The 26,550-nt window shown below is 36.9% G+C and overlaps 1 protein-coding gene and 1 long non-coding RNA gene across 3 annotated transcripts; one reads left to right on the top strand and one right to left on the bottom strand.

Annotated features, from left to right (window-relative positions):
* LOC114479183 (uncharacterized) lies at window positions 1-21,458 on the bottom strand. 2 transcript variants are annotated; one of them, XR_003675963.1, is made up of 5 exons: window positions 21,195-21,458; window positions 11,342-11,494; window positions 9,653-9,713; window positions 2,894-2,939; window positions 1-121 (listed from the first exon to the last, which is right to left on the bottom strand). It is a non-coding gene; the product is annotated as an uncharacterized LOC114479183 (long non-coding RNA). The 2 variants fall into 2 exon arrangements; XR_003675962.1 differs by lacking the exon at window positions 21,195-21,458 and having other exon boundaries at window positions 11,342-11,502.
* ptger4c (prostaglandin E receptor 4 (subtype EP4) c) lies at window positions 21,196-24,714 on the top strand. Its single transcript, XM_028472723.1, has 2 exons — window positions 21,196-22,125; window positions 23,902-24,714. Exons 1-2 carry the CDS (start codon window positions 21,295-21,297, stop codon window positions 24,475-24,477), a joined length of 1,407 nt encoding a protein of 468 aa, XP_028328524.1. The 5' UTR covers window positions 21,196-21,294; the 3' UTR covers window positions 24,478-24,714.
* Window positions 24,715-26,550: the final 1,836 nt, after the last annotated feature.

The raw sequence follows: 26,550 nt of genomic DNA on the forward strand, positions 1-26,550 counted from the left end.
TGCGTTCTCAGAGGGCGCAGCTTTTAGTGAAGTCCGACGCTAACAGCTGTAGCGGGAAGACAATACGTCGTGTTGTCTTCAAAATAGTGTTGGATGAATCCTATAAGATGGGAGCAGGTCGCTGATGAAGAAAAAACAGGCTGTGAGCAGTGGGAGGAGCCTATAATGTCTATGGAAAATCCTTCGCCATCGCATTCTATGTAAATGCTGTATCTTGGCTATTTTTCAATGGATTCGCATCAAAATTACATGTATTATTGACTCCAAGATGAGCAAAAAGTTACATTATAACCCCGCCCCAAAATCAAACAGGAAGTCGGCCATTTTGGGTTAACTCTCAAATGCAAAGTTTACATTACATTCTAAATGCAGTAATTCGGCTATTTTTCAATGGATTCACATCAAATTCACTGAGTGATTTTTAACTGGTTTTTTATTTCATACTGGGTTTTTTCAACTGGTGCCATTTTGCATAATTTTCTACTACAGGTATTTATTTTGAATCATATTATAGAATAATAATAATAATAATAATAGAAAAACCGCTATAATTCTCATATACAACGTTCAAACAGCCTCATATTTGACACACATGATGACTGTCCAGCCCTAAATAAGAATCAATGTGAAAATTACCCATCATGCTTTGCATTCGCAGATGGCACACGCCATAATAGAAAACCACAATAACTCTCATATACAAAGTTAAACAGTCTCATATTTGATACACATTGGTTACCGACCCCGGCCGCTCCTTTGGACCCGACGACGCCGCTCGCTGCTTTAATTTTTACTTCCTTTGAAAAGATTCCAACTTTTAAAATTCCTGGAATTTTGCAACCCTATGGTTGGGTCAATAAAAGTAGAGACGCAGAGGCGGATCAGCTCCTTTCATCAGTGAAAATCACGTATTGTGGACATGAGTTCTCCTCACAGTCAAAGCAGAGCCTTAATGTCCTGTAATTCAAAGACGGGCTAATGTAACGTCTCCCTCACACACACACACACAGACACACCAGTGAGTCTGCTTTACCACTGGTACCAGTTAGGATGTATTGCTTTCATCCCACACGGTGAAAGATGATGATGTGACTGCTTCCATGTGATACATGATCCAGGTGTGACATCGAACGCTGATTTCCCACCAGACGCCTTTTTATTAAGCTTTCTTCATCAACATGTCACACGTTTGAGGTTAATCTGATTTCTTCTCTCCACTCTCTGTGTTTGGCTGCTTTCTACCGTGTGAGAGACATACTTCACCGCTCTGTAATCACATTACAGCTTTAAACGTTTCAGCACTCGCTGTTGTTCAGGAGCTCGACTCAGGAAGGCCAAGGTGAGACGTTGGCAGTGATGAAAGAAGAAGAAGCTGCTGCTGACACTCGCATTTAGGTTTATTAAACAACTGCCACACACAACAACTCTTTCATGTATTTAGACACAAATCACATTTTCCAAAGCAGACAAGAGCAAGGTTGCTTTTAACAGGTTCATGCAGCAATTTTTATCCAGTGTGAATAACATATCATTTATTATTGATCAAATTATCGCTTTTTTACACAAATAAATCCTAATCAGTGTCAATTACGGAACTTTAAGCCTTTGGTATTTTATATAAGTTCGTGGCACATCATGAAACCAGTTGCTGGAATAAAATACACCAAAATTATTTTACTTATTATTAAATGTTTTTCCTATAATAATTTGTAAAGCAAAGATGGGCAACTTTTACCACAGCGGGGGCCACAAAAATGTGATTGTATCTGAGCCAAGGGCCACATCATTGACGTGAATATCAGTATTTAGAATAATGATTAATCTGAGCGTTAACACAGGTAACGACAACAAGTATTTCTGTATTTCTGTGTGCATTTTTGTAGTTTTTGGAGCCTTTTTGTGTATTTTTGTTGTAGTTTGTGTATATTTGCTGTTGTTTTGTGTGACATGAATCATTTTCGTGTATTTTAGCATTTGTTTTGTATATTTTACTGTTATTTTTGTATTTTTAACTTGTGCGTTTTTGGAGTCTGTATTTTTTTTTGTAGTTTGTATAGTTCTGTTTTTTTTTTGTGTATATTTGTTATCGTTTTAAGTGGCATAAATCATTTTGTTAATTTTGTTGCCGTTTTGTGTGTTTTTTTAAATTTATTTTGTGTATTTCTGTTTTTGTTTTGTATATTTTACTGTTATTTTTGATGTTTTGTGTGTTTTTAGATTCACTTTGTGTGTTTTTGTTGTTGTATTATGTATTTAATAAATCATTATGAATTTTTGGATTTTGTATATTTTACGGTTAATTTTCTACTTTTGTCTTGTGTGTTTCTGGATTTTGTGTATTCTTTTTTTGTTGTAGTTTGTTTGGTTCATTGTTGTTTTTGTGCACATTTGTTGTTTGGTATGAATAATTTTGTGCATTTCTGTTGCAGTTTTGTGTTTTTCTGATATTTTTGTGTGCATGTTTGTTATGATCTTGTGCATTCTTGGAGTCTGTTTATTTTATTTTTTGTAGTTTGTATAGTTATGTTATTTTTGTGTATGTTTGTGTGGCATGAATCATTTTGTGAATTTTGTTGCCATTTTGTGTGTGTTTTTAGATTTATTTTGTGTATTTTTGTTGTGGTTTTGTGTGTTTTATGAATCAATAGTGTATTTTTGTGTTCCTTTTGTATATTTCCCTGTTATTTTTGGATGTTATCCTGTGTCTGTTTATTGTTATTTCCTGTAATTCTGTAGACTTTGATAGAATGTCAAAGTGGTGAATAACATTAAACACATTTGTAGACGTCTAATGTTACCGGAGCTGCTGTGTGACACCAGGCAAATATGTGGGACCCACAGTCAGTGTTAAGTATAATTTCATATCAAACACACTAAACTGTTTATTACTCACAGAACTCTCAGGTTAATCATCCATCTGTGATATGGAGCTGCAGACTCTGAATAACAGACACAAATCACTTTAAAATACACTCACTTGAAGGGTTTTAATATGAATTTGTTAAAATCACATGACTGTTTCTTTCTGAAAACAGAACGCCCCTTTCTTTACACATAATGCACCTCTGACGTGTGTGTGTTAGAACAGAGCTGTGTGTGTTAACATGATGTAAGTGTGTAATATCCTGCCGCTGTGTGATGAAGCTGAGGAAGGAGGAACATTAGCCCTGATGGCAGAGCGCCGCCTCAGCAGGTTTACCACCCGGGGCTCGATGGGTTTGTGTCCGTGGGAACATTTGGTGTTGATTTGTTAAAAGATGAAGTTAGGTTTGGTTTCTGCGCGTTGGATGTTAGGATGTGGCGAGTGTTTTAGGAAAGGTTCTACAGTCAGTTACAGATGTTGAGCTACAGCTGTGGTTTTTGTTCAATGCAGAGAAAAGTAAGGCTCGACTGACTTGAAACCGTATTTAAAAAGTAACTAAATCCTGAGGTTTTGGCTGGAAATCTAAAAAAATGTCTTGATTATGGGTGGGGCTCCTGGGGCAGTTAAGCGACGCCCAGTCTATACTATAAAATCTCCAAAGAGCAATCTATGCTATGCTAGCTAGCTACTCAATACTCACTATAGCGCTCTATTCACAATTCTATTATAAATCCATCGATTCTCACCACAGATTGAGGAGTCGACAGGTGAGTTTTTATAGAAAGGGGAGGGGCTAAAAAGTGATGTAAAAAGCCACCATTCTCAACCAATAACATTTGATTGTAACAGCCACGTTTCAACCCATAGATGGCAGTTTGTACAAGAAAAATACGTCAAAATACAATTAAAGAGTTGGACAAAAATTCAACAACAACTCAATGAATTTGTTTTCATCAGAAAATTCATTTTAATTGCAGAGAAAAGTAAGGACTTACCAACTACAAACTTAGTTAAAAAATAAATAAATACATGATTTGTAAAAATTCAAGCAGAACTGTGGGAGTTTGACGTCTATGTCTCTGGTTATTGAAGTCCATTCCAGGAAAAGTAAAATACAAAAAAAATATTAAGTCAGTTATGAGATGCTAAGTCATAATTATGAGGTACTATCTCTTAATTATGACTTAGTATCTCATAATTTCTAGATTAGTAGTAATTAATATAATTTGTAGTATCTCAATATGAGTAATTAAGATAAAATCTCAATTATGAAATACTATCATAATTATGACAGCTACTCAATTATGAGATATCTCATAATTATGTCTTAGTATCTCACTGATGAGATATCTCATAAATATGATTTAGTATATCAATAATGCGATATTATCTCATATTTATGATTTAGTATCTCAATTATGAGATATTATCTCATAATTATGACATAGTATCTCATAATTATGACATAGTATCTCAATTATGAGTTTCTCATTTTGAGATAGTATGTTAATTATGATATAGTATCTGACATTTATGACTTAAGAATTCATTATTTAAATTTTCCTATTTTTTTGTTTTGTTTTGTTTTTTAATGGCTGACATGGGCTTCCCTATCTGGTAGATATAATTATTATATCATTATTTATATAAATAAGACAATAAACAAATAACCAATCACAGCCCTTTATTAACTGCAGGTTGGCCTACAGTGTAATAATCATTGATCACTGGAACAGGAGGAGGCGTGAGAATGAGTTAAAATAACAAGATAAGAGCCTCAGTGATGCATTCATGATAATAAACCCTATGACGTCAGTGCAGGCCCCTCCCCCCCCATGTTTACACAGTTTACCTAACGGTTAATAAATAAAGGTTGGACCATGTCTCAAGATATGAATTTAAAATATAACAGGATCTATCGTTGATGGTAGGAGTGGTGTCATCATATCATGTACGTACTGTAGGAGTGCACCAGTATGAGCTATGCCAGTGGTTCGCAAACTAGGGGGCACGTGATGTCATAGCGGGGTGGGGGGGGCTCATGGAAAAATACAATGAAAAATAATTATTATTTGCAGTCGAAGAACTTTAATATCACTGTTTTATAATATGTGATTGTACATTAATTTCATGAGTTTTCATTAAAGGCAACATTTTTTTACCCATTTTGTTGAAGGTCATTTAGTGTGTTTTAAGAGTCATTGTTGTGTATTGTTGGTGTCCTTTTGTGTATTTTAAGAGTCATTTTTGTAGTCGCTTTTGTGACTGTGCTGTATGTGTATTTTTGTTGTTCTTTTGTGTATTTGTTGGGCTTTTTGTGTGTTTTTAGAGTCATTTAGTATCTTTTTAAGAGTCATTTTTGTGTATTTTTGTTTTTCCTTTAGTGTAAAATGGGGGCTTTTTGTGTGTTTTTAGAGTTTTTGTTTATTTATGTAGTCCTTCTGTGTATTTTAGGTCATTTTGTGTCTCTTTCAGGAGTTTAGTGTGTTTTAAGTCATTTTTGTGCGTTTCTGTTGTCCTTTTGTGTATTTTTGGGGCTTTTGTGTGTTCTTAAAAGTCATTTTGTTTAAATATGTAGTCCTTTTGTGTATCTTCGATAATTCTGAGTGTTCTTAAAAGTCATATTTGCAGTCATTATTGGGTTTTTGGAGTCAATTTTGGGTATTTTTGTTATCCTTTTGTGTATTTTGGGGGCATTTTGTGTCTCTTTTGGTTGTTTGGTGTGTTTTAAGAGTCATTTCTGTGCATTTTGTTGTCCTGTTGTGTATTTTTTGGGGCTTCTTGTGTATTTTTAGAGTAATTTTGTTTATTCATTTAGTCTTCTTGTGTATCTTCCGTCATTTTGTGTGTTTTTAGAGTCATTTTTGTGTATTTTTGCAGTCGTTTTTGGGTTTTTGGAGTTACTTTTTTGTATTTTCCAGTAGTGTAGTGTGTTTTAGGAGTCATTTTGGGGTATTTTTGTGTATTTTTTGGACATATTATGTTTTATTAGTCGTTTTGTTGTGATGAAGAGGCCTCTGAAATGTTTTATTCATCAAAGGTGGTACAACAGAAAAAGTTTGGGAACCACTGGCTCTGTCATGTGACCCCTATTAATGAACATCAGGAACACAAAGAGGAATGCCCAACAGGCTGAAATCAAACATGTTCACTGTGAAAGGTTTGAAAAGTGTTCATTTGAACACTCGGTCGTTTAGCTGAGGAGTTTGTTCATCGATCACCCTTAGGGATTAGTGGTGTCATGTAAAACTAGACAGTGTTTTCAATAATAACGTGTAATCTTCTTATTCCTCATTGATTTTACAAACTCACCTGTTTGATATTCAAACTAAGGCAAACTGTGTGATTCTGTGGGGTATACCCACATTGACATAAAGGCTGTAGGAAGGAAGTCAAAGGCTTCATTAGAGCAGATGCAGGAGGAGACATCTCCTCAGAGGATTGGGGGGTGGGGGGAAGGGGGGGGGGTGAGTAAATGAGCTCTAGCCTCCCCGTGCAATGAGCTCCACAGGCTCAGCACAAGAAAAATCCAATAACACCGGCTGATGACATCACAGAGCAGAGCACGCATGGCACCAGCACCGAGCTGTGAAACATCACCATCAAATGACGGCAGCAGTGATGACGTTAGCGCTAATGTGATGACATCATCACTGGGACATTTTTTTTTAACTTTAGCTTAAAAAAAGAAACACTAAAAATACACAATGCTCTCAATTTTAACACCAGAGATGTGCAACTTGTATCACAGTGGGCCCAAAAACATGCGACAGTATCTGATCTGAGGGTCACATGATCAACATTCATGTCAACATTTAGAATAATGACCAATCTGAGCATTAATACAGGAAGAAACAATGTTTTTTTTGTCATTTTGCACATATTTTTTTCTTATTTTGTGTATTTTTGTGTCTTTGGAGTTATTTTTGTGTATTTTAAAGTCATTTGTCATTATTGGGTTTTTGGAGTCACTTTTGAGTATTTTTGTTGTCCCTATGTGTATTCTTTTGGTCATTTTGTGTGGTTTAAGAGTCATTTTGTGCATTAATGTTGTCCTTTTGTGCACTTTCGTTATTTTGTGTTTTAAGAGTCATTTTGTGTGTTTTAAGAGTCATTTTGTGTGTTTTAAGAGTCATTTTTATCTATTTTTGCTGTCAGTCTGTAGTTTCTGGAGTTACATTTGTACATTTTTGTTGTCTTTGTGTATTTTTGGGGCTTTTTGTGTGCATTTGGAGACATTTTATGTTTTTTTGCAGTTATTACTGGGTTTTTGGAGTCACTTTTGTGTATTTTCATTGTCTATTTTTGTCGGTCATTCAGTGTGTTTTAAGTTATGTTGTCTTTTTGTGTATCTTTGATCATTTTCTGTAGTTTTGGGGGTTTATAAATAAAGCATTTTTTTTCATGAGACTCATTCACACATCGTACTGGTGGCGGTGGTAAGCTACACCATGCATTTACTCCAGGGGCCTCACATGTGGCCCCCGGGCCGCCTGTGGCCCATGTCTGACACAAACCTACTCGTCTTCTTACTTTGTTCCTACAATCATGTTTGCGTGACGACTGGAGGCTTTTTGACCTCAGAGGAAACAAACGAGCATTTCTGAGCCTCCGTTAGTCATTCAGACACTTCAATACGTCAGTGAGAAAACAACAGGAGACATGCCCTGAAGTTATCTGTGATGTTACTAAAGCTCACACTGTAAAAGCTTCAATCTCAGCTTTTAGTTTCAGATACCTCCATGAAATAAACATTCCACAATATTATCCTTTTAATATCCTAATAGAAATGTATGTTTATTGGTTTTGTGCAGCTGAAGCATCTCATTTATAAAAAACTGTGACTATCACTGAGATTTAGCAAGTCATTTTGTGTATAAATGTAGTCCTTTTGTGCATTTTTTTGCCAATTTTATGTGTTTCAAGAGTCATTTAGTGTATTTATGTAGTTCTTTTTTGTATTTAGAGAGTTCTTTTCTGCATTTTTGGTCATTTTCTGCCTTTTTAGACTCATTTTGTGTATTTTACTGGAATTTTGTGTGTTTTAAGTGTCACTTTACTCTTTCATATTGTCCTTTTGTGCATCTTTGGTCATTTTTTGTGTGTTTTTAAAGTCATTTTGTGTATTTTAAGAGTAATTTTTGTGTTTGTGTAGTCCATTTAATGCATTTTTGGTCATTTTGTGTGTTTTTAAGAGTCATTTTGTGTATTTATGTAGTCCTTTTTTGTAATTTGGGAGTCCTTTTGTGCATTTTTGGTCATTTTGTGCGTCTTTAGAGTTATGCCCAGGCTTCACAATCTCTCCTGATTGTTTGTCTTCTTCATAAGCACATTTTGATGAACTCTTACAGTGAGATGGACATGGAGGTCGATACCACTTTCACTTGTATTTGTGTACATTTAAGCGTACAACTGCCGTGTTCTCAAAAATAGACAAATTACTGCTGCTGGATCAATGTCTCATTATTTCTCATGGGAACGACAGCACAGAGACAACACGCCTGCAGTTTGTCATAGATTTACAGTTCGATCAGCTCTCAGATCACACATTTACTAATTGAGTTTTCGAAAAAATATTTTCAATGCTTTAAAGCAGCGGTTCTCAACCTTGGGGTCAGGACCCCAATTAGAGTTGCAAGACACTGGGAGGGGTTGCCAGATCCCGTCAAGAAGCTAAGAATATTTTTTTGAATAATATGAGCTCGTTTTTGCTCATTTTTACCCTTTTTCTGCAACTACACCAAACTTGCCAAATTCTCACTTATTTTCATCACTTTTTCTTGCTATATTTTTGCTCCTTTTAATGCATTTTTGTTACATTACTACCATTTCTGCCACTTCTGCATGAAATTTAAATGCCTTTTCTGCACATTTATTCCACTTTAATGAAATTTTTTGCACTTTTAAACAATTTCCATCACTTTTCCACCTTAATGTCACATATGTTGCCCCATTGTCACTTATAATCTTCTTTTCACCATATTTCTTGCTTATTTTTGCCAATTTAATCACATTCACGATTTGTATTGCCCATGATTTGACAGTTTAAACTACTTGTTCCTACATTTTTGAATTGCATTACCCACAATGTGCAACCTCCTACCAATTTGTGTTTTTTTAAATCTCATTTCACCACTTTTTCCACTATTTTTGGTCACTTTTAACCCATTTTATTTCTGATTAAAACTAGTAATTACATCTTAAGATGACTACATACTATTAAAAAAGACACAAAACACAAATTGTAGTGCTTTGAAAGAGTTGCGGACAACTTGTTTTTGTCTAAAATGAATTTTAAAAATAACAACTAGAAATAAAGACAAAACGCTCTTGAACTATTCAACTGTGTCATGGTTTTTCTTGTACAAAATGCATTAAGTATGAACAATAATTGCAATTCTCATCTGTTAGACCTTAAAACTATATCTTCATGAGCACCTTAGAAATTCAACTACTCAGGGGAGAGAAATGAGATGATATATGACATGACATGATAGAATATGGATATCTACAAACACTGCTAACCTAAAAAGAGAAGTGACAGCATCATAAAGATTATCTTAACTGTGAGCTTCCTCTTTTTTCTTTCCCTCTGGGATGGAAAAGGTCAAAGTTTTTCCTGTTTGCTGTGGTTTATGACTTTGATCGATGAACACAAGGTTCAATGTTGGTGTGGCGTCAAAGTGTTTCTGAAGCCTTTCACTAATTATTCTCCTATGCATGAAGATCAATCAAGCTTCCTGTACGTAGTGTGTGTCAAAGAAAGAGTGTGTGTGCATACATACGTACCTGCATGTTTAGGGCTCCTGATTATCCACGAAAGACAGACAGAAAACCTCGCATTCACTTCCTGAAACAGAAGTGGAAACATTGTTATTATTTTTTTCAAACAAAAATGAGCAGAAATTGTAATATGATACTGAATATACCCTTACTTACATGTTTTGGGGAGGAAAAAAAAAATTCACATTTACAATTTGTCTCACAAACAAGCGATCGGAGAGGCACAAAGTCTATGTAACGTGACAGATTTCTCCTTCTGAAATGGAAATAGTCATCTACTGGACGTCAAACCATTGCTTTTTTGTTGTTCTTGGGTTGCCATGGATACGGTTGATGATAAAGGAGTGGAAAGGAAAAGTGCTGAAAATCGTCAATCGAACCTGCATTACAAAAAAACTAGCTGAGCGCGAAAGCTAGCATTTTTCTGCTTCATTATGCAACACACACTTGATATTTCAGTGGGTAAATGTTTTCCTGAAAACAATATTCCATGGCTCTGTACTCAGGTTGTTGCTATTTTTGCTACACATCAAAGATTTACCAGATGTCTGCCCCGAGCTTAATATGTTGATGTATGCCGACGATGCACTTCTGTTCACCCAGGGCCAGGATGTTAGGACTGTTGCTGCAAATCTCACTGCGGGCTCAACAAAGTACATGACTGGCTTAAACAAAGCTGCGTCATGCTAACTACAAAGAAGATGGATTGCATGACTTTCCGTAAAAAGACAATGAATCAAACAAGGTCCTTTTGGATGGAGAGGAGTTGATGAATCAGTTTAAAGGCACACTGGAACTTTTGGCCACTAGGGGCGCTAGACCTGTAACTTTCTCGTCAAGCGCCCCTAGTGGCCACAAGTGCCGCAGCACTGTCGCAAAAATCTACAAATAGTCGGGCCAGCCTCCTTTGTCTTTGCATTGTGTACGCAGACAGTAGTTGACCTGTGACTTCTGGATAAGGATTGGCTCTAAGGGATGGGGTCACTTTTTGGCACCACACCAGGTCTTTTAGCCTCCTCAGAAGCAGTTTTAAACTTTCTGCTCGTCTCCGCCATGACCAGGAGTCAAACAGGCGGAAAAATAGTAGCAAAAGCCTTTTAGCCCAATGAGTCTATCAGAGCCTGTGGTCATGTGACTGCTGTAAAATGATACGTTCTCCAGGTCACATGACCTGGTCAAAGATGGTCCGTCTCTCCAAATTTACATGGGCGGTATGTCAAGAGGGAAACATTGATACTGTCAAGCGCTGTATATTGTCCTTAGGACTCTTTAGGTCATAAAGTCTGCGCTGTGCCTTTAAGTATCTTGGGGTTTTATACCAACCTGTGTTTGTATTTTTCACAACACTGTCACTGTGTATTGTCGTATTGTTGTGGAGGTGCATATGTTTAGCCTGTTATATTCCATTTCTGCTTCTACCCCCTGCACTATGGGACTATGGATGGAAATTGGCATTTAGCTAAATCTGGTGTATTTACAACTTTAGCTGTACATTAAAACACACTGTACAACTCAGATAGATAAATAAATAAAGTATCGCACTAAGAGATATTTTTCCCCAAATGTTCCCTTAATAAAAATGTTGCCAATAAAAAGGTTGAATATATATATATATATATATATATATATATATATATATACAGTCTATGAAAATGTTGAGAAGTAAAAGTACAATGGGTGGCACTAATATCTTACCTAATGTTCATCGACATCAAGTTATCAACATGCTGCAAATGTAGGGTTAGGGTCCCCAACATGTGTGAGTCCCGTACCTCCTCTGCCATAACAGAGGAGACCAATCAGCAGCTCCCATCAGGTGGCTTCAATTCCTCGTTAATCCGAGTGGCACTGAAACATAAAGGCTGTGTTGGAAATGTCCCACTAACGTACTACACACTAAATGTGTATATAATGTCTACTATATACTATAAGTATGATTAGGATGATGAAGTTTCCCAAGATGCATTTGGAATCTACAAGGACAAAAACCTGAAGCACACTGAGGCTAAATATCCACAAAACTCACGGAAACACATTTCATTTTCAGAGACCCTCCATTGAGCTACTGACTAAACTTCTGGTTAGCTTCAAAACAAGAGCCCTATTTACAAAAGTGTTCAAAAACTAATTGAAGACAAGATGAGACGCTTTTATTTTGAAAAGTGGATGTTTGATTTTTAGAAAAACATACAAAATGACTTCAAAAATGCACAAAATTACAACAAAAACACACAAAATGAGTCCAAGAATATAATTTGAAAACAAAAAATACAAAAGAAATTACAAAATTATTCAAAAATACACAAACTGACTACAAAAGCACACACACAAAAAAGAACAAATTCTGAAAACAAAAATTCACAAAACCAGAACCTTATTTATAGAAGAGTTAATGGTTAATGTTTTTCTTGTCTTTTTGTGTATTTTTGTTGTCTTTTCTGTAATTTTGTATATTTTTCTGAGTAATTTTGTGTATTACTGTTGTCGTTTTGTTCATTTTTGTAGTAGTTTTGTGTGTTTTGGGAGTTTTTTCTAGCAATGTCCCGATAAAACTTTTTCACTTCCGATATGATACCAATATTGCAGCCTTGTGTGTTGACCGATATCAATATCGATGCGATGCGATATCAGCACAAATCATTCATACGTTTATTACTTATTTTGTAGTGTGGAATGTTGGAAAAGGTTTGATCAAGTGAAACAAAGAACAATAGTCAACAATAGTAGGGATGATAAAAACTCACCTATTTATTATTAACCAATTGGTTACATACATTTTAACCTTCAACATAATATCTACAGTGTTCTACAATTGAATAAAATAAATAAATTATAAATTACAAGTACTTTAAAATGATGAATTGACAAAAACAACATCCCTAGTATTTCATGTGTTTTTCTCTTGTCTTTTACTGTATTTTCCAGCAATGTTGTAATTCTTTGTTTCTTTTTTTAATGTATTCTTGCTCTTGTTTTGTGTATTTTTCTGTCATTGTGTACATTTACTTTGGAGGCCAAATGTGGCCCCTGGGCCACCAGTTGTCTATGTCTGACCTATAGCATCACCAACATGCAAATAGAAAAAGGAATGTTAGTGATCAGCTGTCACACGCACACACACACACACACACACACACACACACACACACACACAGAGGGGATGGGAAACTCTTTATTAAACTGTGTCTCAGCTCGGTTCAGAAGTCCCTCAGGAACTATGTTTTGTGTGTGGGCACGAGGAGGACGACTGACGTCTGAATCCTTTGTGTTATTACAGCAGAGCAAAGAGAGAAGACGCACACACACACGCACACACACACACACGCACACGCACACAGGGACCCAGAAGGCATCAATCCATCTGTGAGAGGAGAAGAATCCACTTACTGAGACAGAGACAAAGAGCCATAGTCAACCATTAAGAGGAAACTCACCTCTACTGTTTATGATAAATTCTTTCATTTTTACTGATTTAATATAGCAGCAGCTCCCACTCACAGACCTCCCTTCTTCTCTGTGTGTGTGTGTGCGTGTGTGTGTGTGTGTGTGTGTGTGTGTGTGTGTGTGTGTGTGTGTGTGTGTGTGCGTGTGAGAGAGAGAGTAACACACATCTCAGACCTGAGTCAGTTTCACAATAACACACAAAAAAATGACTCCAAAAACACACAAGATGATGGCGAAAAATACAAAAAAATGAGAAGACAAAAAATTACCCCAGAAAAAACACAGCATATCACAAAATAATGCAAGAAAACAAAATTACAAGAAACACACTCAAAATGAGGGAAAAATATACAAAATTACATCAAAAACCAAATAAATAAAGACAAAACGCAGTATGTGACAAAAAAATACAAAATACAAAACAACAAGAAACACACACAAAATGAGCAAAATATATACAACATTTAAGCTGCAAGCAGCGTTGAACGGGTCCTCGCAACCACACGCATGTCAGGACGTGACGCACGTTGAGGTGTGCTGCATGTCGGGGTGTGGCAGAAATGTTAAAGTGTTGAGACGTAGCTGAACATTTTCAAGGATTATATCACAAACTTTCCTGCAATGTTCTGTGTAAATATAATGTCTATGATTTCCTTTTACCAATAGGTGGCGCTATGGTCAAACCATAACTCATTTTTTTGGCAAATTCTTAATAACTACCATAAGCTTCGTGCTCGCTCGCTCGCCACACGATCCCCCTATGCTGCGAAAAACTCCTGGTGAGAACCTTGTTGTGGTAAAAAGAAATAACAGAACTTACCCAGATCAAGGAAATTCTCAGTGTACTGAAGTAATAGTTCTTCAGTACACTGAAGAATTCTGACATCATCACTCTCTACAGTGATGATGTCAGAATTCTACAGAATTTTTGTAGAAGTTCCACAGTGATGGGAGCCAATACAATTTTCAAGGGGGCGCTATTGAGTCATTTTGCCATTCACATGTGCAATTCCCCCAAAATATCACGTTTTTCTCCAGTCCTAATATGCATTCAAATTTTCAGGGTTTTTTGAAATGTTTTGGCCCTCAAAAATGCAATAATTTCCTCTATAAAAAAATAATAATGAAAACGAGGTGCATTATGTACCGTTGTGCTTGGGCATTAGTTACAACAGGAAACACACACAAAGCCTCTATTGTTTCCTGTGTTAATGCTGAAATCAGTCTTTATTCTAAATGCTGACATAAATGTTCATAAAGTGGCCCTCCAATCAAAACAATCTTTTTTGTGGCTCCCGCTGTGATCAAAGTTCTGACAAACACTATCCATACTTCGGAGCTAATGAAGCTCTGGACCTTGTCTTGGTCCATATGAATATTATTTTGTTTTTTTAGTAGAAAATGCACGTTAAGTATTAGTTTTAGTCTTTGGACATTAATAGACTTTTACTCTTATTTCACTTGTCAGAATTTTTGTCAAGATTTAGGTTTTGTTTTGCATGAAAGGTGAGTAATTATCAGCTGAAGTTCTCCTTTGTTATCAATGACAAGTAATAAAACTCAAATCTATGTCAACTGTAACACGTTGTTCCCACCCTAGCATCACATTATAAAGTCATTTAGCATTTAGCGTGTAGCATTCAGCTGGTTGATCGTCCTTTTGTAGAATGTCTGTTGGGCTGTGGGTGCTGACCGTGGTGCTGAAACCTTTACACTTTTTCTGTACTTGTGTGAATATGAATGTTTTGTATTTTGTTGGATCGTTTGTAGCAAAGTTTTATTCAGTGAGCAACTAAAACTCAGAGTTAAGACTCAATTTATACAGTCTACATGTTGAATTGTGGTAGATATTTACTCCGGTGGGGGGGGGGGGTTACTGACTTCTTTAACGCAACGGAAATGAAGAAATGGACGACGCATTGCCTCGATGCAGAACTCCAAATGGTCAACCACGGCGTCACGTTGTAGCTCGTGACGCAGAAGCATAATTTAGGCTTTAGCTAGGCCTTCTTGTTCAATGTCAGTGCTTGACCTCACTAATGAAAAAAGAATTTAAAATCCAAAGTCATTCCTTAAAGCTTCAGTATGTAGAATGGTGAGACTTGTATGGAATCAACCACGCTTTCACCTTGCCTATTTTTTTGTTTTAATTTACCAGTATCCAAGGTTGGGCATCGTTTGAATTTGAACGATTCTGGTTCTGTTTCTGATTCCTTGTTTCAATTCCATTTCCTAACGATTCCCGATTCCGATTCCTTTAAGAGGCGTGGTCAGCTTCCATAGATTTGACTTCATTCGCAAACCTTCGACTTTTATCACGATATTGTATTTTGAGTTTACTTTTGAAATTTCGACTTCAGTCTGGTCTTTTGAACTTTAATCTCAACATTATATTTCAAATTTATTCTTGACATTTCAACTTTATTCTTGACATTTCGACTTTAGTTTGGAAATTGTTAAACTAAGTCAGTGCATCTCAAAGTGTGTGGCCCCTGGTGGAGAAAAGAGGTATGACGCAACTTTTCTATTTCATGCCAAGCTCCATAAATGCATTTTTTTCCTTCACAATAAAGATCATAAACACTAAAGAAAACGCCTACGTGAAGAAAGTAATAATGAAAACCTAAAAATGTAGCAGAAATTCAAAAAGCATTAAATTATTAGACTGCGTTATACATGGACCAGGAACAAAGTGTAACATGGAGTGCAAAAATAATGATTTAAGTCGGCATTTGAAGTGAAGCTGACCAATAATAATAATAATAATAATAATAATAAATCAGTTTTATATAGTGATTTAAAAGAAAACTGAAACTTTCAATAGCTGACTTGAAAAAGGAATTTCCCTTTTTACAATGATTCATTATTTCCAGTTGAAATATGATGTTTCTTGTTCCCTGTCAATTCAATAAAATTTAAAATGTGTTATTTGTCAGAATTATTTGGGGGACAATGAGCACAGGTTTCCCTTTGTTTGAGAACCACTGTTCTAGGTCAAGGTTTTGTCACATTAGAACTCTTAATGAGTGTTTTGAGTGATTATTCTATTACAGAAACTGCAGTAAAACAATGAATTTATTTTTAGGATGAGAGAGAAATAACAAAACTATTCTTCCAAACTGTGTCTTCTTTCCCTCGTTCTCATTACTTGGATGAAATTACGCGTCCTGTGAGTTTTTTCCCAGCCTGATTCGTGCTGAAAGCTGCATGTGAAGGTTGGAGGTGTAACAATAATAATCTGTCATACCTACAGAGGTGATGGCACCAGCGTCACTGCTGTGACATCAGCGCACAGTTTATCTACAGCCAACACACAGATTTAATCTCAAAATTTCAACTTTATTCTCAACATTTTCACTTTATTCGTGATTTGGCCCTAATCAGTTTCTGTAGTTAGGAAATTGTTACACTAAGGCTGCGTCTGAATAGTTCCTCCTATCTCCTTTCCTATCCACTTTTCCATAACCCCATGGATGACATGGAAAAGGCCATCACGTTTGTTTTGACAGTCAGACGAACTTCAACTAGGTGATGAAATAATCTGATGGCCACGAAGGTCAGTGATGTCTGCCGTAGTGAAAAAACTACAAATCTCCAAAAATGGACTACTAAAAGCTCATTTATAACACTTTACGCTGATATAATCTGAAATATCACAAGGTTTGAATGTAAATCAAAGGAAAAGAGGTTTCCAGGCTACGAGGAACAAAAGTGAAACTAAAAGAACGTCACATTGAGAATGTTTGCTCACACTCACCTTCCACTCAGAAATATGAATTATGTTGAATAAACCATCTTGTGGATAAAAATGTCTTTGATCCCTTTTTATGTCAGTTATAATCTGATAATATGTCTTACATATAATAAAATATGGGTTTTAGATCATTTATTTAAAGTTGTTCAAGGCATATTATTGCATCGGTAACTTACATGATCTGCATTACTTGTCGGTCATTGTGAGTTTCCGGAATTGTGTGTCAGCATTATCTTTTCTCAGTGTTTCCTAGGCTAAAGAAGGTTATAAAGGAAGCATTGAACCTCTTTTCCTGAGCTTAAAGAGAACTTGAACGCTTTTTATCATGGCCACCACTAAAGCACTTCTGGGGGTTAAGGAACAGTGGATAGGAAAGGAGATAGGAGGGAAGATTCCGACGCAGCCCATGTCAGTGCTTCTCAAAGTGTGTGGCGGGACAAACAGGAAGAAATTTTCAATTTCATGCCAAGCTCCATAAATGCCTTTTTTTTCATTCACAATAAAGATCATTAACACTAAACAAAACGCCTACACAGAAAAAGTAATAATGAGAACCTAAACCAGCAGCAGAAATTAAAAGAGCATTAAATTATTAGACTGCGTTAGATATGGACTGGGAATAAAATAGGGAGTGGCTATCCGTACGGTTGCCGTATCAATATACCAACATTCTATCCGTATGCAGCACTCCTCAATGGCCAGTTTAGGTCACGTGACTAAAACCAAACCTAACCGTAAACCTAACCCTATCCCTAAAAATTGTTGCGATATACGATTATAACCTAACTCTAAGCTATGTACTGTACGTGTACTTTGGTAAACGTACCAATAGTGTCTGTACGGCAACCGTACGAATAGACACTTTCAACAAACTACAACATGGAAAAAAGTGCAAAAATAGTCGATATTTAAAGTGGAGCTGAACAATAATAATAATATATCAGTTTTATATAGCGCTTCAAAAGAAAACTCAGAGACGCTTTACAGGAACAATAAACAAACGTTCAATATCTGACTTGAAAAAGGAATTTCCCTTTTGTTTTCTGAAGCTTTTTGACACTGATTGCAAACAATGTTTCATTATTTCCAGTATTTTTGACTAGGGATGTCCCGAGACAACTTTTTCACTTTCGATACGATACCGATATTGCAGCCTTGCGTATTGGCCGATAGCGATATCGATCCAATACAATATCAGCCCAAATCATACATACTTTTATTACTTATTTTGTAGTGTGGAATGTCAGAAAAGGCTTGATCTAGTGATGTTACACAAACAGAGAACAACAGTCAACTATTCAAGTTCACGTCAGTTATTGTCAGTATAGAATGGGAACAACTGGGGACAAAAACAACAAAAACTTATCAGAGATTTTAGATACAGTCTGATAGAATCTGATATCAGTTTCTGGCTGTTATCGGACCGATATCCGATATCAACATAGGATCAGGACACCCCTATTTTTGACTGATGCACTTTTACAATTGATTTGTATGCAGGTAATTACTGTAGTTTATTTTGGTTTTTGAGTTTTGATTTATTACTGTATGTCTATATTTGTCAGAGTTATTTGGGGGACAATGAGCGCAGGTTTCCCTTCGTTTGAGAACCACTGTTCTAGGTCAAGGTTTTGTCACATTAGAACTCTTAATGAGTGTTTTGAGTGATTATTCTATTACAGAAACTGCAGTAAAACAATGAAGAATGTTGGTTTATTTATTTTTTAGGATGAGAGAGAAATAACAAAACTATTCTTCCAAACTGTGTCTTCTTTCCCTCCTTCTCATTACTTGGATGAGTTTTTTCCCAGCCTGATTCGTGCTGAAAGCTGCATGTGAAGGTTGGAGGTGTAATAATAATAATCTGTCATACCTACAGAGGTGATGGCACCAGCGTCACTGCTGTGACATCAGCGCACAGTTTATCTACAGCCAACACACAGATTTAATCTCAAAATTTCAACTTTATTCTCAACATTTTCACTTTATTCGTGATTTGGCCCTAATCAGATTCTGTAGTTAGGAAATTGTTACACTAAGGCTGCGTCTGAATAGTTCCTCCTATCTCCTTTCCTATCCACTTTTCCTTAACCCCATGGATGACATGGAAAAGGCCATCACGTTTGTTTTGACAGTCAGACGAACTTCAACTAGGTGATGAAATAATCTGATGGCCACGAAGGTCAGTGATGTCTGCCGTAGTGAAAAAACTACAAATCTCCAAAAATGGACTACTAAAAGCTCATTTATAACACTTTACGCTGATATAATCTGAAATATCACAAGGTTTGAATGTAAATCAAAGGAAAAGAGGTTTCCAGGCTACGAGGAACAAAAGTGAAACTAAAAGAACATCACATTGAGAATGTTTGCTCACACTCACCTTCCACTCAGAAATATGAATTATGTTGAATAAACCATCTTGTGGATAAAAATGTCTTTGATCCCTTTTTATGTCAGTTATAATCTGATAATATGTCTTACATATAATAAAATATGGGTTTTAGATCATTTATTTAAAGTTGTTCAAGGCATATTATTGCATCGGTAACTTACATGATCTGCATTACTTGTCGGTCATTGTGAGTTTCCGGAATTGTGTGTCAGCATTATCTTTTCTCAGTGTTTCCTAGGCTAAAGAAGGTTATAAAGGAAGCATTGAACCTCTTTTCCTGAGCTTAAAGAGAACTTGAACGCTTTTTATCATGGCCACCACTAAAGCACTTCTGGGGGTTAAGGAACAGTGGATAGGAAAGGAGATAGGAGGGAAGATTCCGACGCAGCCCATGTCAGTGCTTCTCAAAGTGTGTGGCGGGACTAACAGGAAGAAATTTTCAATTTCATGCCAAGCTCCATAAATGCCTTTTTTTTCATTCACAATAAAGATCATTAACACTAAACAAAACGCCTACACAGAAAAAGTAATAATGAGAACCTAAACCAGCAGCAGAAATTAAAAGAGCATTAAATTATTAGACTGCGTTAGATATGGACTGGGAATAAAATAGGGAGTGGCTATCCGTACGGTTGCCGTATCAATATACCAACATTCTATCCGTATGCAGCACTCCTCAATGGCCAGTTTAGGTCACGTGACTAAAACCAAACCTAACCGTAAACCTAACCCTATCCCTAAAAATTGTTGCGATATACGATTATAACCTAACTCTAAGCTATGTACTGTACGTGTACTTTGGTAAACGTACCAATAGTGTCTGTACGGCAACCGTACGAATAGACACTTTCAACAAACTACGACATGGAAAAAAGTGCAAAAATAGTCGATATTTAAAGTGGAGCTGAACAATAATAATAATATATCAGTTTTATATAGCGCTTCAAAAGAAAACTCAGAGACGCTTTACAGGAACAATAAACAAACGTTCAATATCTGACTTGAAAAAAGAATTTCCCTTTTGTTTTCTGAAGCTTTTTGACACTGATTGCAAACAATGTTTCATTATTTCCAGTATTTTTGACTAGGGATGTCCCGAGACAACTTTTTCACTTTCGATACGATACCGATATTGCTGCCTTGCGTATTGGCCGATACCGATATCGATCCAATACAATATCAGCCCAAATCATACATACTTTTATTACTTATTTTGTAGTGTGGAATGTCAGAAAAGGCTTGATCTAGTGATGTTACACAAACAGAGAACAACAGTCAACTATTCAAGTTCACGTCAGTTATTGTCAGTATAGAATGGGAACAACTGGGGACAAAAACAACAAAAACTTATCAGAGATTTTAGATACAGTCTGATAGAATCTGATATTAGTTTCTGGCTGTTATCGGACCGATATCCGATATCAACATAGGATCAGGACACCCCTATTTTTGACTGATGCACTTTTACAATTGATTTGTATGCAGGTAATTACTGTAGTTTATTTTGGTTTTTGAGTTTTGATTTATTACTGTATGTCTATATTTGTCAGAGTTATTTGGGGGACAATGAGCGCAGGTTTCCCTTCGTTTGAGAACCACTGTTCTAGGTCAAGGTTTTGTCACATTAGAACTCTTAATGAGTGTTTTGAGTGATTATTCTATTACAGAAACTGCAGTAAAACAATGAAGAATGTTGGTTTATTTATTTTTTAGGATGAGAGAGAAATAACAAAACTATTCTTCCAAACTGTGTCTTCTTTCCCTCCTTCTCATTACTTGGATGAGTTTTTTCCCAGCCTGATTCGTGCTGAAAGCTGCATGTGAAGGTTGGAGGTGTAATAATAATAATCTGTCATACCTACAGAGGTGATGGCACCAGCGTCACTGCTGTGACATCAGCGCACAGTTTATCTACAGCCAACACACAGAGCGGAGTTAAACACAAACAGACACACCTTCATCAGGGCGCACAGCACAGCGCAGCGCAGCGCTGATCCATGATGTGATCCAGTTCACCCACAGGTGTCAGCGAGCCTCGGTGCATTGTGGGTTCTGATGATGATCAACGACACCAACCTGTCTGAGTCCATCTCGCTGGGAAACAGCAGCGGTGCCTCTGCTGGGCTCCGGCTGGAGATCAGGTCCCTGGTTACCTCCACCACTATGTTCGCAGTGGGAGTTCTAGGAAACCTCATCGCCATCGTGGTGCTGTGCGTGTCCAAGAAGGAGCAGAAGGAGACCACCTTCTACACGCTGGTGTGCGGCATGGCCATCACCGACCTGCTGGGCACGTGCTTCACCAGTCCGGTGGTGATCGCCACCTACATCGTGGGCCAATGGCCCGGTGGAGACCTGCTGTGCCACTTCTTCTCCTTCTCCATGCTGTTCTTCGGCTCTGCGGGCATGTCCATCCTGTGCGTCATGGCGGTGGAGAGGTACCTGGCCATCAACCACGCCTACTTCTACTCCCAGCACATAGACCGCTCCATGGCGCGCTGTGCGCTCCTGCTGGCCTACCTGGTCAACATCGTGCTGTGCATCCTGCCCAGCTTCGGGTTCGGGCGACACGTTTGGCACTTTCCGGGGACCTGGTGCTTCCTGGACTGGAGGGCGATGGACCCGCTGGACGCGAGCTACTCCCTGCTGTACGGGGGCGTCATGCTGGTTCTGATCGCTGCCACGGTGCTGTGTAACCTGGCCGTGTGCAGGTCACTGGTCGGGATGAACCAGAGGACCGGGATCGTTCGGACCGAGCTGTGCCAGCAGGGGGGCTCCAGGAGACGCTTCCCCCGGTTTCAGTCCGTCTCCTCTGCGGCGGAGATCCAGATGTTCTGGCTTCTGGTCTTCATGACCATCGTGTTCCTGGTCTGCTCGGTCCCCTTAGTGGTAAGCATCGCTCCAAACAAAGTCCTTGTAATATTCTGATCTCTACTTATTTAAGTTGATGTTGAGGTTTCATTTATTCAGACAACTTTTTTCAGGAAATTTTCTTTGATTTCTTGAACATGTGTTGATTGTCATACAGTCATCCTCAGAGGCATCTGCTGATCGCTTTGATGTGTTATATCTGGTCATCTTGAAAGTTGTCTGAATAACTAATACCTTAACGTATTATTCAAAAAGAAGACTACGGGAGTGGATTAGGGCCAATTTTGTTGGAGAAAATGATTTTGGGCAAATCAAGAATAAAGTTAAAACTTCAAGAATAACGTTGTAATACAATGTCGAGAATAAAGTCGAAATGTCATATGGTGAATTGGTCCTCATAAGTTTCCGTAGATTTGACCTTATAAGCAAACCTTCGACTTTTATCACAATATCGTATTTTGAGTTCATTTTCGAAATTTGGTCTTTAATATTGACATATTTCAACTTTATTCTCAAAACTTCTTCTTTATTCTCGCCATTTCAACTGTATTCTTAATTTGCCCAAAATTATTTTCTCCATCAAAATTGTCACTAATCCGCTTCAGTAGAAGACAAATTGATCTTATTGAAATTATTTGAAGTTCATTTATTACTGACCACTCTCCTGTAAACACATGTCTTGAGTCAGGCACGGGTGTTGGACGAGAATGTCAAAGGTTGGAGTCAGAAGTATAAAGTCAGTGAAGGAGAGGTCAAGTTCTTCCACACAAAAGTGATGGTGACTAGTAAGCTAGAAACATCCATCCATCCATCTTCAGACCCGTGGGCTCCTTTAGGGTTGATGCGTCTCATTCTCATTGGACGAAAGGGGGGGGGGGGGTACACCCTGGACAGAGCGCCAGTCCATCACAGACAACCACTCACACTCACATTCACTCGTTTACGGGCAATCGAGAGACTCCAATCAGCCTCACAGTTATGTTTTTACATATAACTGTTGAGACCCACACAAGCATTGGGAGAACATGTAAACCACACAGAAAGCACCCAAGTGTCCACTCCAGGGCTTGAACCCAGGACCTTCTTGCTGTGAGACAGACTTGCTGACCACCATGTGCCCAAACTAGAGACATTTACAAGAAAAAAAATGTCAGCGTTTAGATTTAACATTTAAGATTTTAATTTCACGATTAAATTTAGATTAAAGATTTTGATTTAACATTTATATTTCATATTTAGCATTTAGATTTAACATTTATATTTAACCGTAACATTTATATTTATATTTCATATTTAGCATTTAGATTTGATATCCAACATTTAGATTTAACATTTAGATTTAATATTCAGATTTAATTTTTTTAATTTAACATTTAGATTTAATATTTAACATTTAGATTTTACATGTATATTTAAATGTAACATTTAGATTTAATATTTAACATTTAAATTTATATTTAATATGTATATTTAAATGTAACATTTAGATTTAATATTTAACATTCAGATTTGGATTTCATGTCTTGATTTAACATTTAAGATTTCATATTTAACATTGGCAATAAGTTGTTACAAGAAAAAAACATCACAATTTTCACAAATATTGCTCTAAATCTTGCCCAAAGTAACATTTAAATAAAAATTCACGTACGTTTTCTAATCGTGGTTTGTTGCTAAAGTTGCTGTTTATTTTTCCCATCGCGTTCTTGTCTTATTTTCCGTTTCACTGATATTCTGTTCTTTGTGGTTATTTTGTAAAGTTTCCTAAGTTGTATTTGTTATATCTCTATGTAGGTGCGGATCTTTGCGAACCAGCTCTATGCGGGCGGTAACCCTGACTACCGGGGCGACCTGTTGGCGATCCGCTTCGCCTCCTTCAACCCGATCCTGGACCCGTGGGTCTACATCCTGTGCAGGAAGAACCTGCTGCTGAAAGGCTGTGAGCGGTTGAAGAGAACCATGGCCCGGGTCACGGACGGTCCCGGAGAGAACATGGACTGGACCGGAGCTCAGAACTCCCCCCCGTCCTCACACAGCAACGACACCAGCTACGCGTCATTACGCATGGCTGGATACAGGAACGACGCGGAACGCCTGCAGGTTTCCGTCAAAAACAAATCCTTCACAGACTTCACTGTGAGACACGCGTGGGAGGAGGACGGAGCCCGGGTCAACTTTCACCCTTTCAGCGTGGAATCCAACGCGATCCTCGGCTGTGACGAGGACGGAGCCGCGCACGGAGCGCAGTGCAAAAAAGCGTCACCAGGACGCAGTGGCGCACTGCTGCCCTCATCAGCCAATCAGAGAGGAGACATAGTGACGTGCACGTTCAGCACACCTAGCTCCTGTCGCTCTGCCAAATGTTTATGATGAGAATCTCTACAAACTGTCCTTACAGTCAACTGTGACACTTCAAAATAAGACTGAAAGAAAAAATAAGAAAACTTGAGGAAAAACTAGATTATGGAGTATGAACAGCACGGTTGGGGGCAAATCCCATTAAAATGGTGGAAAAGGTGGTGAAATGGGATTTTAAAAACCACAGAAATTGGTTAAAAATCAGTGGCCAAAAACAGACAGAACAAGTCATTAAAAAAGGGGGGTTAAAAGTGTCAATATTGGCTTAAAAGTGGCAGAAGAATAGGAACAATTAGTTTAAACTGGCAAATAATGGGCATAACAAATGGTGAATGTGGTTAAATTGGTCAAAATTAGCATGAAATATGGTAAAAAGAGATTAAAAATAATGGGTCAACATATGTGACATTAGGTGTTAAAGTGGTAGAAAGGGTTTATAAGTGCCGAAAAGATCTTGAAAGTGGGTAAAAAATGTTAAAATATTAATCAATTGATATATCAAGGCTTCGTTTTATATTGTCCACCAGATTTTTAAAATAAATAAATAAAAAATACCCCCCAAATAATGCTCAGAATCTGCAATTAAAACACGCATGTTTTTGGCAAGAATATAGTGACTTGTAACAGTGTCACTATCCACATTTTTAAAGTTTTTTTTAACTTAACTGAACCACAACTATTTAATATAAAAAGTAGGAACAATTAGTTTAAACTGGCAAATAACTGGGAATGACAAATTGTAAATGTGGTTAAATAGGGAAAAAGAGGTGAAACGAGGTTAAAAGTGACAATAATGTCTTGAAAATGGAAAAAAAAATGTGCAGAAAAGGCATTGAAAGTTTGGTGTAGTTGCAGAAAAAGGGTAAAAATAAGCAAAAGTTTAATCAAATTGTTAAAAAAAAGAAGAAAAAAAGACATGAATGGATTAATAAGTCGAGGCTTCACTTTATATTATTCATCAGATTTTTAAATTTTTAGAAAAATACCCCAAAATAATGCTGACAATCTGCATGATGAAAAACTAAACAACTTGAAATAATTCCTTTAATACATATTGACTAAAATTAGAATCTTTATATCAACTTCAAACACACTTTTAAACTCAGGTGTGAAATTAACTGGAAAGAAGTAAAACAGTGATTTAAGAAGGAATTTGACTAAAGTCTGTATAGTTGGGGCATTGAACAGATAATGTAACACATATAGGGATAAAAAAAAAAATTAAAAAAAACGGTCCAAGAGGGTCTCAGTACTGCAGGTGTTCAATGTCTCCCGGCTCTAAAACAATGGTTATCAACCTTTTCAGTTTGTAGACCCCAAAATAAAGGTTCCAGAGACCGGGGACCCCCACTGTAGCTGAAGATGGTTGAACACAGACGTGAACGCTGAAGAACAGTCATGTGGAGACAGGGCCATCTATAAGGGTGATAAAGGTTAAAAGGGTTCAAAGTGTCAATAGTGACTTAAATGTGGCAGAAAAAAGTAGGAACAATTAAACTGACATAATAACAAATCATAAATGTGGTTAAATTGGCAAAAACTACTTAAAAGTGATTCAAAGTGTCAATAATGGGTCAAATTATGCGACACTAGGTGAGAAAACTGTTTATAAGTGGCAAAAATGTCTTGAGAGTGGAAAAAAAATGTGCAGAAAAGGCACTAAAATTTGATGGTGTCATAAATGGGAATAATGTAGCAAAAATGCATTAAAAGGAGCAAAAATATGGCAAGAAAATGTGATGAAAACAGGTTAAAATATGGTAAGTTTGGTGTAGTTGCCAAAAAGCAAAAATGAGCTCAAATTGTTAAAAAAATTCATTCTTAGTTTCTTGTATGAATGTGACGACCCTCTCCCAATGTCTTGCGACCCCAAATGGGTTCCTGACCCCAAGGTTGAAAAAAGCTGCTTTTAAACACGTCTTAAATGTGAAGGATTGAAATCGCTGGTCTAACCCAACACATTATTATTATTATACCCTATGGGTACAAACCAAATGTGACATTTCTACTTGTTTTTTTTAGATATATTTCATGTATATACATGATATATTTATATATTATTATTGTTGTTGAACTGTAAACTTT

The sequence above is a fragment of the Gouania willdenowi genome, chromosome 17, assembly GCF_900634775.1.
Source record: "Gouania willdenowi chromosome 17, fGouWil2.1, whole genome shotgun sequence".
In the NCBI taxonomy this organism is placed as follows: Eukaryota; Metazoa; Chordata; class Actinopteri; order Blenniiformes; family Gobiesocidae; genus Gouania; species Gouania willdenowi.